Here is a 14,552-nt window from a genome sequence, read left to right as displayed (position 1 = left end):
ATGATCATATTTGGCATGAAAAAAAAACTGAAAACCACTGATCTATGATGTTTAAAAAATTTTTTTCCCCCCTACAATACTATGTGGCAACACGTGGAATAATACCTCACATTAAGTCACCAAAACAAAAATATGAGGAATAAATATAAATCACAACATTTATGCAAAGTATCACAGAGAGCCTGAAATGTGCTCGTATGATGCTGAGTGACATAATGAACTGCATTTACTTTTCTCACGATCCTAAAAACACTTCCATCTAAAGACTTATGCTGAAATGCATGAAATTAGTTTTATACACAGCTATGCTTACATATTAATTCTGTTATATATGAATTTTAGAAAAAGCATGGATACATTTGAAGAAGCTCAAATAGCTTTGATTTGTGTAGCTAATATTTTTGGTCAAGACAATTCCCACTGATGCCTAAAATGTGGAAAATAGAAATAATAAAGAATGAGTAGGTGTGTCCAAACTCTGACTAAAACGGCACGCATGAATCATGAAATAACAGCAAAATGTGAACCGATTAGGGTTTCCGATAAGTGCCTGACAGCTTTCATTTAATCACAATTACTGGAAAGTCAAACAAAAGCAATATTTTGTACATAAAACCACACAAGTGTCAAGATGGTGCGACCGTAACATGCTGATTAATGTGCGGCACTACATGAGAAGTGATGGTGCAGAATATGAGATGCTTGAAAGCACAATCAGAGGTCACAAAACAAAGACATGTGGTTACACTCGGCTGCATCCTTTAATGTCACCAGCATCATTTATTGTGCATGATAACTTGGTTTCTTTAAGAGTCATGACCGCCCTTAACAGTATTATTTTAATTAGTCTGAGTGATATACACAAACCTCAGGCACTCTGAATATGTAACGAGAAGCCAAACAGAGCAGAAGTAACACTAATACAAAGTCAAATACTAAAGCCACACAGCTGAAAGTAAAATACACAAACCCGTTGTCAGACCAGGAGCCTGTACCATGAAGCCGGTTTAGCTGGCTAGCCAGGTAAGTTTCAGTTCAGTTTGACCCAACTCTGGGTTTTAGGTACCATGAAAGTAGCTCGGCTTTAATCGGTGTTCATCACCATAGTAACTTATGTAAGTCACTCCCCCAGGTTCTCTTGCTCCAAATTAAAGGACACTACAAAGTAAAACATTTTTAAAGATAAAATCATCTGGCTTTTAGAGATTATTTATTATAATTCTTTTTTATGATTTATATAATTATTATACCCTTAATACATTACACAAGCCAGTTTAGTTTAATAATAATTAAGCTTTTATTTTAAATGAATAATATAAATATATAAAGATATGCAATATAAATAAGATTTAGAAATAATAGCTTTAAAAAAAGTTTTTATACATATAAATATGATCAACTATATAAACTAACTATACAACTTTTGCTTGCACTGATATGGCAAGATGTTTTCTTTAAGTTGTCCTCTTTCATGGATAGACCGTTTCATCTTGCTATGTAAATTTGTTTAAATTCTTCATATTTTTCAATCTTTTAATCTGTGGTAGTGAAGCGCACTGACTCTCTCGCATCTCGCACCAAGGCATGTGATTGGCTGTTCGTTACTGATGCCACACTTTCATGTGCACATGCTTCATAAACTCAGGATCAAAGCCTGAGTTGACAGAGAAAGTTGATGATCAGCGTCATGGTACCAACAAATCAGGATTGGACTGGTTTGGTTTTGTCAACTCAAAACTAATCCTGTAACCCTGAGTTTGTTCAGCCACGTGGTACAAGTCCCAGGTGATGCATTCAGTTGTTTAAAACAGATCTGTCTACAGGATGTGAGAGCCTAACCGCAGTTTAAGTGCACGTATGAATGACATACAGCACCTGGTTTAATGTGAAGGAATTAAGTGAAGGAAATAACATTTTAAAGCACTTCTATCTGCATTTATTCATTTAATGAATGAAACCACTAACAAATAGCTGGGGGGGGGGAAACAACATTTGTACTTTTGCAGAGCATCAGCTGTCTCTCAATTCACACATTAGCAGGTGTGGATGACATTTGGAGTGATAAAAACGACCCATTCAATGTGAACTGCTTTTAAATTAGATTATTATGGCAATTCTAAAAACAATATGCAAAACAACAGTTTTCAAACCTGCTAGCATGTATTTTCTGTCTAGTATCCACCTAAACAACATCTCAGAGAGATTGCAGGACATATTTAAATTAAACTCCATATTAGTTTATTTAATATGTAACCAAAATGTAATGAAATGAAATAATTGCATTATTGCAGCTGTTGTGTGATTAGCTGCTAACCTACACTAACTTGCTTGTGTTCTAAAAATGAGTATTACTGCAAAGTATGTGCGTGTAATATTTAACAATTAAGAAAAGCTTTGAAAATAGAGTGTGTTTGGTTAATATTGATTAAATTCTAACGAACGTAACCCGTTTTTCGCTCTTCAATGACTCACGAGAGGAAAAAAAACTGACAGGAAATGCCTCGCGCGCTATCGCTAACCTAAATTACAGTAAAAAAACACTAAGCGAGCGTCGATTTAAACCACCGAAATGCTTCGACTAGACACAAACGCCGCGTAAACGTTAGCGAGACTCAAACGGCGATGTTTGGTAAATGATATTATAGTAAAAGTGAGCGGAACTTACCCATAATATTAACGTTCAAGTGCCGCTTTGGAAACCGATCGTTCTTTGGCAGCCCTACATTCCCCTTGATACCACTTCCGCAAAACTCAGCTACGTCAGCGGCGTAGGAAACATTCACATGAATGGAGTCAGATTACGCAAAGTACGTGGCTCGACTATGGCGAATAGCCAGGCAAATCAATAAATCTCGCGATATTAAGCACGCACGGCACGCCTCCCAGGAGCAGATCAGAAAGAGAGATAAATAATTTAAATATTTTTTCCTAATTACCCGAATCTATAATTGCTGAAATGTTCAGCATAAAGAGGTCTTTATGGTCTGAAGACGTCTGATAAGCTTTGGCCGTAATACTTTTACTACATACACAATAAAAGTTTATTTACCAATTAAATGCTTATGAAGTGGTTTGTAAAAACTATATTATTATTGTATTATATATTGTTATTTATTTATCATATAATAGTATGAAAGAACCATTTTACTATTTGTTATTTTAAAACTGATCATACGTTTAGATGTGTTGTGGTTTTTATTAATAAAATAAAGTAATTATAATTATTATACATACAACTGTTTATTATATCATTCTTAATTTAGAAATTATGTATGTAAAATTGATGCTTTGTGTAATTATATTTAGCTTTAAATGGAGAGATTTTAACATTTTGACTTAACTGGTCTAATGAATTGGTTATGAATAATAATCAATAAAATAAATAAAATCTCCTATGAAAATAATAAATCTTTTATTCACGGTACATTTTAAAAGTAATGCCTTTTAATGTTTCTCAGTACCAGATTATACTAATGATCATTTCATCATGACACTATTTTTTTTAAATTCAGAGATCAATAACATTATATTTTACATTATATATAATAACAGAGAAAAGGAAAATAGAGGAAAAAAGCCATATTGTAGAAGAAAATAAGGTATACATAATTAATATACTGTGGACAGCATACTCATGATCTCATTAATTAATAAACTTTACAACAAAATGTTATGGTGTGATTAGTCCAAAAATAAATTAAATAAAAAAGTTTTATTTTTTAATGTAGGTCTTTTTAAAATTGATTTGAGTATATTAGTTAGTTATTTTTTATTTATTTTTTGTCCGCTAATGACGGTTTCGTCATGGTACTCGTCGAAGACTCTTATTTTGACAGTGCAATGGTACGCATGCGCAGTTTGTGTTGTGGAAAGCGCCATGTTCCTGTTTCAGCATGTTTCCGAATCATCCCTGCCGTCAGTCACTGCATATGATCTGACATTAACTGGTAAGGTCATGCAGCCCGTTGATTCTTGCTGAAACAGTGGCTCATAACGGCTGTAACAACAAATTCCAGAAAGTTCTTTACCGGTCTAAATGCTTTAAAATGATTCATTAAGACGGTTCATGACATGTTAAGGTAACTTGGGTGATTTTGTGTGTTGAGCTGCAGTAAGGGAGCAGTCATGAGCCCCAGTCCCAGCCCGGGCTCTCCTGTCCCCCTGACCCTCACCGGCAGCCTGCAGAGACTCTTCAGCCATGTGAAGATCGAGAATTTAATAGCAGGGCTCAGTGGAGGGGTGGTGTCCACACTAGTGCTGCATCCTCTGGATCTGGTCAAAATTAGGTTTGCAGGTACGTGTAAAACCAGAAACAATGTCATTAAATGTACTGGGTGATTATGTCATTTGAGATTAATAGGTCAGTTTTATAGCTAATAATAATGCTTAATAATTAACTTTTTATTGTAATAAAACAATTAGGTACTGTATTTAGAAAAATATGAATAACTGTAATTTTATAGGATGTTATGTATCATAAACAGATGTATATCAAAATGTGTCAACATTTGACAACTGCCATGATTTATTAATTTATTAATAAACTTTACAACAAAATGTTATGATGTGATTAGTCCCAAAACGAATCTATGAAAATTTGCCAACATCTAGATGTCTTGTTTAAATAATTTTTTACTTTTTTATTTTAATTTAATAACAAACATTAATATCATGTTAATATCAATAATTTCAGTGGGAATTTATCATTTAAAAGTTATAGTAATGTTTAATAATTAGCTTTATTTTAATAAAACATTTCGGCACTGTACATAGAAACAATATTAACAACCGTCATTAACAGGACGTTTTATAATACTAAACAGATCAGATTTAAATATATATGGAAATATATCAACATCTGTCAGCAGTCATGATCTCTCTCTCTCTCTCCCTTCGGCTTGCTCCCTTTTTTTTGTCAACTGTCATGATCTAATTAATTAATTAATAAACTTAACAAGAAAATGTTATGATGTGATTAGCCCCAAAATAATTATTTGTAAATATGTCAACATCTAGATGACTAGTTTAATAAATTGTTTAATTATATTTTAATAAATGTTCAAATTATTGTTAAAAAAATAAATAAAATAACATTTTTGTTGCAGGAATTGTTAATGAAAAAAATGATATAAAGCAGGCTATTACCAAATCAATTTAAATTTATGATGTCAAGTAAATCAAATAAATTGTTACATCAAATGATTAATAAATCAATTAGTTTTACAGATTTTCTGTATACTATATACTGTATATTGTATGAGTGTAACCCAGCATTCATTGCTGAAACGTGTGGCATGAGTAAGGCTCGAACAGGCTCAAATGTTTCGCTCTTTACTGTATTACAGTGAGTGATGGGCTGGACGTGAGACCGAAATACAGTGGAATTCTGCACTGCATGAAAAGCGTCTGGCAGCAGGAGGGTCTCCGGGGCCTTTATCAAGGTGTCACTCCAAATATCTGGGGCGCTGGAGCGTCATGGGGGCTTTACTTTTTCTTGTATGTATTTTTCTACCTGTAATGCATCCTGTATGCACGGTGTACATTTTTGCATTATGTAAGGAGCTGTGACTTTGTGAAAATAATACATGCTTAAGTTTTACTCTTAGGTGCAATAGTTTTCAGTAATTTAACAGTCCAGAATCAGTTAGGTGTTTAGATATAAACATCACTTAAGTAATATATATTTTTACAAATTTGTATTTGTAGCTACAATGCAATCAAAGCGTACAACAAAGAGGGCAGACAGACAGAGCTGAGTGCCGTTGAGCATCTGCTGTCAGCAGCAGGAGCAGGTCAGTATCACCACAGACACGCTCATCACATCAATCTCACCAAAGCTGTCAAGAACATGACCATGTCATTTGCACCCTAAAATCACAAGAAGGAAATATTATTACTATTATATTACATTATATTTTGCTTAAATAAAATGAATCCTATTTTAGGACTTTTAAGGCTTTGTTTTTTTGTGTTGTCATTATTTTCATGACAGTTTAGCACAATTTTTCTGTCCATTTTTTTAATTACTTTTTGTAATATATATATAAAAAATACATAATTTTTTTACCAAAATAGACTTCAACACCTTCTGTCTCTCTCTCTACACACACACACACACGTCCATGTCATTTTCACCTCAGCATCAAAAGAAAGAAATATTATTATTGATCATATAATTTTAATTATATATTGCTTAAATAAAATGAATCCTCTTTTAGAATCATTAAGTTGTTGTTTTTTTTGCATTGAAACATTGCTTAGCACATTTTTCTGCCCATTTTTTTACTACTGTTGTGTAAAAGAAATCCATATTACAATATGTACCAAAATAGGCTTCAAAATCAAAGAAAATACAAATATTTATGTATAGATTTTGAGTTGAAATATGAGTAGCATGTGGAATTGAATTGCAATAAATGCTTATGTAGTTGTAAGAAATAAACTAAACTAAAACGAACTAAAGTCTACTGATGGCACGAAAAAATTCTTGAGTGTGTTTACTAACACGAGATCTCACCTTCGCTTCAATGTCCTCTGTTTTCCTGTGTATCGCTCATTTATTTTCTCCCATCAGTCAAAATGATAAAGACTCTGGCAAAGTGAATTTCAACACATGCCTTTCTAATCAGTGCTGACAGATAAACTGGAGCATAACGAATGAGGCACAGCTCCGATATTGATTGGTTGTTTTTAAGTCTGAAAGACATCAACTCTCGAGCGCTGTAGATCAGTGCTTCTCTGCTGGTGGGCCGTGACCTAAAAATAGCTTGCAAGTCTGTTCTAAAAGGACAGAGAGCATGAAAATTCATGAGATTATTATAATTATCATAAAAAGTAAATTACTGTACACTTCTGTTGTTGTTTATGCTTTTACAAAATTCAATTTTTTTTCTTGTTTTTTACACACACACACACACACATATATATATATATATATATGTGTGTGTGTGTGTGTAGTGCTTTTGCTTTCGCAATGAAATACACAGCGTCTCCCTGACATGGCTGCATTAACACTACTGCTGTTCCTGAAACCACGCTTTCTTTCTTTGCGTGCACATTTGGGCGGTGTTATGCAAATCTTCGCACATCGTGACGTAGACATGTGGGGCGTGTTAGAACGAGCCGTTTTAGGTAGGTGTGGTTGACTCTTAACTTTTATAAAGAATATCTCTTTGGATTTGAGACTTTAGTGTTTGCAACTTTACAGATCTTCTTTATGCACCAAGAGCTTGTAACACTCCAAAGAGAAAGGAAAAATTGAAATTGCATCATATGACCCCTTTAACGACACCAAATTAGATGAACACAGAGTTGCTAAAATTAAGCGAACCCTTCTTTTTTATAGCCAAGTAGGCACAACCATTAGTAGAGCAATCTATCACTAGACCAGCAGTCCTTGTCACATTTTAGATGAAATGACCACCGGCTAAGTCACGATTTGTGCATTAATATCATAAAAAGCTTTTTGTGACATTAAACGCCATGTAAATTGATCCGAAGGACGTATATAATCTAAACTTCCAGCAAAGAGCTCATGTTGAAGAGTGTGTGTGTCATGGGCTTCTCTAATTGAATGAGGTGCATCCTTCATTGGAATGACTCAGCGTGAGCCATTAAGGACCAGTAATGACTCTTTTCATGTGGATCTTAGTTTTACAACAGCTGCCGTTCATTTACTTTATATTCGGTGTCACTGTTTTTTAGGGGCGGTGACGCTTTGCCTGACCAATCCAATCTGGGTCACCAAAACTCGCCTGGTTCTGCAGTATAGCACCGATCCATCTAAGAAGCAGTATAAGGGGATGATGGATGCTCTTGTGAAAATCTTCCGCCACGAAGGGATCGCAGGACTCTATCGGGTACAAAAGGGTTTCTATGGCAACGTATAGAATAATGAAGAGTAGTTTTGTGCAGTCCTTGGGTGGATTGTTTCTTTCAACAGGAAATAATCAATGAGATTCCACATTGTGCCACTAGGAGGAGCACTTGTATAAGGAAATAAGGAGCGTGCATGCGAATATTTGTGATTGTGTGTCAGTTGCATGCTGTGGGGTTTGTTTGTTTGCTTCATCTAGCTGAGTTAACTGTTATGATCCCTAGGGGTTTGTCCCGGGATTGTTTGGAACCTCCCATGGTGCACTGCAGTTCATGGCGTATGAAGAGTTGAAGAGAGATTATAACAAATACAGAAAGATGCAATCAGATGCTAAACTGGTTAGTATGAGCACGACACACTTTGTTGGTTTATAAAATTAACTAAACTTTTGGCTTACTGTATATTGCGCCTTTTTAAAATGGGTAACATCACATTATGCAACGATAAACATTTCAAAATAGCTACGTTGCTGTCACTTGACTATGCATTTTTAATTTTAGGTGTCCAAAATAAATCCATTTTGGCATCACTTTTCACAGTGGTATTATGCTAAACAGCCACATTCATCAGTTCATTAATGTGGTTTGTAGTAACTCACGGTGCATTTTGTGCTCTGTTTTCTCTCTAGAATGCATTAGAATACATTACCATGGCAGCTTTGTCCAAAATATTCGCAGTGGCTATGACATACCCGTATCAGGTGGTCCGAGCCCGTCTGCAAGATCAGCACAACACGTATGATGGAGTGGTAGATGTTGTCCGGAGAACGTTTAGGTAAGCATGAGATTTACATGCTAATCTCAAGCAAACACATTAGCAAATCATATGTTGGTGATCTAAATAACAAAAACGAAAAGACAAACTTCACTTTCATGCTATCGAACCCTCATGAATGCCCTATAGACTTACATTTTAATTACAATAACGCAGTTTATATACTACAGTACCATTAAAAAGATTTTTTAAATGTTTTAATAAAGGCTGCATTCATTTTATATAAAAAAAACCTAATCTCAAGCAAACACATTAGCAAATCATATGTTGGTGATCTAAATAACAAAAACGAAAAGACAAACTTCACTTTCATGCTATCGAACCCTCATGAATGCCCTAAAAACTTACATTTTAATTACAATAACGCAGTTTATATACTACAGTACCATTCAAAAGATTTTTTAAATGTTTTAATAAAGGCTGCATTCATTTTATATATAAAAAACAGTAAAAATTGCAATATTGTGAAATATTATTACAATAAAAGAACTGTTTTCTATACTTGAATATATATTTTAAAATATAATTTATGCCTGTGATGCAAAGCTGAATTTTCAGCATCATTACTCCAGTCTTCAGTGTCAAATTATTATTTATTTTTATTATCAAAATTATTATCAATGTTGAAAACAGCTGCTTAATGTTTTTGCAGAAACTGTAATACTTTATGTTCAGGATTTGATGAATAGTATGTTCAAAAGAACAGCATTTATTTGAACGAGAAATATGTTGTAATAATATAATATAATACTTTTTATAATACTGTAATATATATATATATTTTTTGTAATATTTAGCAATATTATTTTTGTAATAAAATAGACTTTACTGTCACTTTTGATCAATTTAATGCAACTTTGCTGAATGAAAATATTATTAATAGCAATCTTGTTAAACCTAAACTTCTGAATGTAGTGTTCTAGAAAATTAGCTAAAATAATAACATTCCTTTGATCAAAACAACTAGAGAACCTATAACGGGTTAATATGTGCATGATTAGTTATAAGCTGATCAGTCTGGTGAATTTTCTAGGACCAGTTGCATAAACATTGCCACTATGTCAAGACTCTGTCTTAAGAACCAACTAACAGTTAACCAAGTGGTAATCAGTCTTACTTTTCAGATTCAAAAACTTTACTAAGTTATGACCAGTCTTGGAGAAAGAGATTGGATGACTAACTTTTAAGACTAGTCGAAGCAATTTATGCAACCAGCACATAGTAAAAGGTACAGTAAAACAGGTGCAGTAATCTTATAATACATAACTTGTGACTTTCTCCTGGTGTTTGATTAGAAATGAGGGTCTGTTGGGTTTCTACAAAGGCATGGTGCCCAACCTGATCCGAGTCACTCCGGCCTGCTGCATAACCTTTGTGGTCTATGAGAATGTTTCCCGCTTCCTCCTGGACCAGCACAAGTGAACCGAGAACGGGAATAACTGCAGCGGAGCCGTCTGTCAGAGAGCAGAGCTGGACCTGGGATGGGACGTCCCATCAGTGACGGTGTTTGACGGCCATGGAGAAGTCAGAAATGTAAATAGAGAGAAATAACACATCCTGGTCCTCTCTGGAAAACTGAAGTGCATGAGGTCACAGAGTTCAGAGTGTAATTTGTGTCTAACAGGAGACACTGGTCAAGAAACCGATACTTGTTTGGTTTCTCTACAGCACTGGTGACATTATTGTGAATATGGACATGAGGGATATATTACGTGTGGCTGTAAATTATATTCACATACAGGCTGTTTGTTTTATCTAATTAAAAAGTGTTAAAATCAAACCAGATTTTAAACTTTTTATCAAGAGATAAAAATGGGTTACGATAACTAGGGCTGGGCAATATCTAAAATATCCATATTTGTGAATAATTCACTGGCAACTTGAAATTAAACAACATTGCGAATATTCTAATAATTTTAATGTGCTTTTAATCTTCAGTTTCACAGTTTAAAACCTGACAATATTTTCATTCCTCCATGTGGCATTTTTACCACTCAAATGTTTAGGTTGGTATGAATTTTTTTAATGTTTTTGAAAGACGTCTCACCAAGGCTGCATTTAATTGATTAGAAATACAGTAAAAATTGTGGAATATTATTACAATTTAAAATGACTATTTATTATTTGAATATATGTTAAAATGTAATTTATTCCTGTGATGCAAAGCTGAATTTTCAGCATCATCACTCCAGTCTTCAGTGTCACATGATCCTTCAGAAATCATTCTAATATGCTGATTTCCTGCTGAAAAAACATTATTATCAATGCTGAAAACATTTGTGTTGATAGTTTTGTGTTTCAGGATTCTGTGATGAATAGAAGGTTCAAAAGAACAGAACAAATCTACTGTAACATTATAAATGTCTTTTCTGCCATTTCAGACCAAATACATACATTGTGAGATCTACTGTATTGCAAATATTGTCAGAAGGCAGAAAAATGGAGACATAATTGTTTTGGCTATATTGCCCAATGGTAATTCATCAGTGGTAAAACTGTTTTTATGTGAATAAGTCTACGTCATGTTTACATCCATGCTGCATTGCTGCTGTACGTGTTCTGTGCAATGACCAAACCAAACCTCAGGCTGTATTCCTCAAATCACAAGCGCACACACAGATTTACTGAATCTGACATTTCTGGCTCATTGCTGACATTTGTGTTAATGAGCTCAAATTCATGGCCTTAAAATGTGTTATGCTCATAGGTTAATAACTAATGCTCTTTGAAGAACATGTACCCAAGATAGGAGTTCTTTAAAAAAAAACAAAAAAAAAACTTTATTGACATTTAAAAATTATCCAATAAAATGTATTTTACAGTACCTGTCCAGACTCGAATTGTTAAACATAATTACTTACAAACGTACTTTTACTGTAGTTTCAAGAGTCTGTCACTCCAGTACAAGGTCATGTGATTGTTTCAGCCCTTGTGTGTAGAGGTAGACATCAAGAGAGGGCTGTTAGACTTAAATATACTTAAATATCACAAATGATCAAACCAAGTGGCATCTGCAAACAAATGCTGCTGAAGCACTTAGAAATAAATCAAGGTTGGAAGGAAATTAAAGTTACAAAGGAGTTTTTTTTTTTTTTCTGCAATGCCACGGAAGAACAGTTTTGGGTTTCTCAAAGAACCTTTCAGTGAACTGTTCTTAAAAGAACCATTTTTTTTTCATAGTGTGAATTACATTTTACTCATTACATTTTGTCCACAATCATAACATTGTTTTTATTAAATGCTCTTAACAAGCTGATTAATAATGCTAAATGTACATGGAAAAAAAAGTCTTGACAAATACTTGTTTATTTGAATGGTTGGAGTCATAAACAGTATGTATAACAGATAAAATAATTCTAATTGCTACATTCTCCATTCTCGTTTTCTGCAGTGTTTTAGTGAAAGTACCACTCTATTTTGCTGCTCACTGTGTTTCTGCTAGTGTAGTTAAAATACCTGCATCATCTGTAGCGCTTTACGTCTCTGAAAAGGGTTTGAATGAAGCACTCTACATAAAAATATTAGAGGATATAACGGCGAAAGATCATTATAAGTGACCCTGAGTGCTTGTGGTGTGCTCAGATCCACTGTTTTGATACGCTGCTCAATTAAAACTGTAGGAATTGTCCCATTTGACGACCCCTGCTTTTAGATTATTAAAATGTTCTTATAAAACGGAGAGTTCCGGTCCTTGATTCTGATTGGTTGAGCCGCGTTCGAAGCTGTTTTAAAATTACACTACAAACATACACCTTTGTTTACTTCTGTGTGTTGCTTGGCAACCACTTTGTTGGAACCACAACTGTTTTTGAGGAACTGCATTGTTTGGTGGAAGAATACTGTTTTTATTTATATCATTACACTTTATTTGCTCTGTTTTATTCTGTGAAACCTTACTACGTATATGGAATAGCCGTTTTATAAAAGCAATAAGCCCCGTGAAGCCGTGGTTTACAGTGAATTTATAACAGCTAAGGGGGCTTCGCGTCATGCCTAACAATGCCCCAGCTGTTATAAATTCACTGTAAACCACGGCTTCTTGGGGCTTATTGCTTTAATCACAATAAGAAAAAATGGTTCTTTTGAGAACTGACCACTGAAAGTTTCTTTGAGGATCCAAATCTGACTCTTCTGCATCTGCGGAAAAAACACCTTTTGGAACCTTAAAGAATATTTTGTGGAATCAAAAGGATGTTAAATGTTCTTCATGGAACCATCAATGTCAATAGAGTAGTACAAAGCAATTCATCCTCAAATTTAAAAAATGTAGTAGCACAGACAGTGCTTGGAAGTTTCTGGAAGACTGTGAGGGACTCAGCTGCTCAGAGGAAGCTCTTCTATGATCACGCGGGAAACAGAATTCCAGCCGGTGGAAGCGTCTCCGTGTGGGTAGTCACCGCAGGTTCCCACCCAGATCGCAACATCCACCAGGCCTTTCCGAACTCCTTCACATAAACCTTCAACTGAAACAAACAGACGGTGTGTCAGTCTGACCATTTCTCACTGCATCCATGAGGATGTCTTCTGATAACTCTGCTCTGGTTCTCAGATGACCATCTCAGACTTCACGTAAAAAACAGAGATAAACAGACATGCTTTATTGCACCCTGAGGGGGAATGAGAAATTCAGAGACACCCTTATCTGCTGTAATTAATCCATACCGAACTATTTGCAGTGTTTAGAGTGGAGAGCTTTTCAAAGACTTTCCCTGTAGTACAAGAGCCATAAAAGGCTTTCATTGCGTGTTTTATTTATCATACATCACTGTTAATGGAATAACGGGTTGAACTTTATATTACAGGTCGGACCTGAGGGAAAAACAGCATGGGTCATTATACACAAGGCTGCCTTTTGTGCTCCTTATTAACATAATGGACAGACAGACAGTCATTATCGCAAAATAAACCCAAACGCCAAATATCCTGTGTCATCCTGAAAGGGTTTATTTTGCAAAATGACCAGATCTCCAACATCTCCCTGTTTGAAATAATTATTATTCAATAAACTATATATATATATATATATATTCCCTTTGTGTCCTGACAATTGTTGTAAAAAAATAGTCTAATACAACATACAAAAAAATAATAATATTCCACATTACCAAAAAAAAGTGTAAAATGTAATGTATGATGTAATGTTCATGAAAATAATGCTAAATAATGAAAATATACAAATATTCAATTATTAAAAAGACAAACAAATAAATAAATAATTTTTTGCCCTAGATTTAACATCAGTCGTGTTACTAAGATTTTAATAATTTCCACCTTACTAAAAATAATGCATGACTCAAAATGACAACTGTTCGTTCAGCAGAACTCTGCAAGTAAATGTCTCCTTTTCCATCTTGTCTTTCCAACATTCATTTCTGCAAAATTATTAACACTAGAGCAGTGGCGTGTCCACAAGGGTGGCACGGGGTGGCAACTGCCACCCTTAAAATGAGTGTTGCCACCCCAAAGCAGCGTATGGGATCGAAGTGCATTGAGAGTGGAGCAGCGTGATTTTAACTGAAGCGGGGATCTTTTGAAAGTCGGAGAATTCTGGTTTTCGCTCGCTCTCAGAGTGCTCCACTACCGCTCAATCACTAGCACAATTAATGCCATAACTATAGCCGTTCTAAACTAGTTCTGCCTACAAGGATTGTACTGCACGCGCACATGTACAGACACATAACGGATCACTCACACACAGAAACAAAAAATATTGTCAACGCTGCCCTGTGATTTGTCAATAAAAATGCTTAGAAACAGAAAAGTTATACCGAAAATTTATTTGTGTTTTGAAATAATCAAAATCCACAGCTTCACTATTAGTACAGAGACGTTGCACAGACAGGCAGGACCAATTTACACGTAATCGCGCTCTCACAAATGCATTCAAATAAATGTAATTTTA

The 14,552-nt window shown here is 34.6% G+C and overlaps 2 protein-coding genes across 3 annotated transcripts in view; one reads left to right on the top strand and one right to left on the bottom strand.

The window, feature by feature from the left end:
- The first annotated feature begins 3,835 nt into the window (after positions 1 to 3,835).
- LOC107726671 (mitochondrial folate transporter/carrier-like) lies at positions 3,836 to 10,515 on the top strand. 2 transcript variants are annotated; one of them, XM_016536345.1, is made up of 8 exons: positions 3,836 to 3,947; positions 4,107 to 4,294; positions 5,346 to 5,496; positions 5,707 to 5,792; positions 7,705 to 7,859; positions 8,101 to 8,214; positions 8,505 to 8,650; positions 9,946 to 10,515. In XM_016536345.1, exons 2-8 carry the CDS (start codon positions 4,126 to 4,128, stop codon positions 10,070 to 10,072), a joined length of 948 nt encoding a protein of 315 aa, XP_016391831.1. In that variant the 5' UTR covers positions 3,836 to 3,947; positions 4,107 to 4,125; the 3' UTR covers positions 10,073 to 10,515. The 2 variants fall into 2 exon arrangements, with proteins under 2 accessions (XP_016391831.1, XP_016391830.1); XM_016536344.1 differs by having other exon boundaries at positions 4,113 to 4,294; positions 9,946 to 10,514.
- Positions 10,516 to 12,951: 2,436 nt separating this feature from the next.
- Positions 12,952 to 14,552, bottom strand: part of cthrc1b (collagen triple helix repeat containing 1b) — a 12,516-nt gene continuing 10,915 nt past the window's right edge. The window contains exon 4 of the mRNA XM_016536318.1: positions 12,952 to 13,113. Coding sequence (XP_016391804.1) covers positions 12,965 to 13,113 — 149 coding nt within the window. The 3' untranslated portion in view covers positions 12,952 to 12,964. The remainder of the gene's footprint in view (positions 13,114 to 14,552) is intronic.

The sequence above is a fragment of the Sinocyclocheilus rhinocerous genome, unplaced genomic scaffold (genome assembly GCF_001515625.1).
Source record: "Sinocyclocheilus rhinocerous isolate Xijiao unplaced genomic scaffold, SAMN03320098_v1.1 scaffold5, whole genome shotgun sequence".
Lineage (NCBI taxonomy): Eukaryota > Metazoa > Chordata > Actinopteri > Cypriniformes > Cyprinidae > Sinocyclocheilus > Sinocyclocheilus rhinocerous.
The sequence above is the reverse complement of the archived record's forward strand: the minus strand, read 5'-3'. Positions and strand labels throughout refer to the sequence as shown.

Excerpts from the sequence above, each read along its gene's own strand:
- LOC107726671 (XM_016536345.1), top strand. The coding sequence starts at position 4,126 with ATGAGCCCCAGTCCCAGCCCGGGCTCTCCTGTCCCCCTGACCCTCACC. Across the intron at positions 4,295-5,345 it reads GGTCAAAATTAGGTTTGCAG|TGAGTGATGGGCTGGACGTG; the intron begins GTACGTGTAAAA and ends ACTGTATTACAG. Across the intron at positions 8,215-8,504 it reads TGCAATCAGATGCTAAACTG|AATGCATTAGAATACATTAC; the intron begins GTTAGTATGAGC and ends TTTTCTCTCTAG.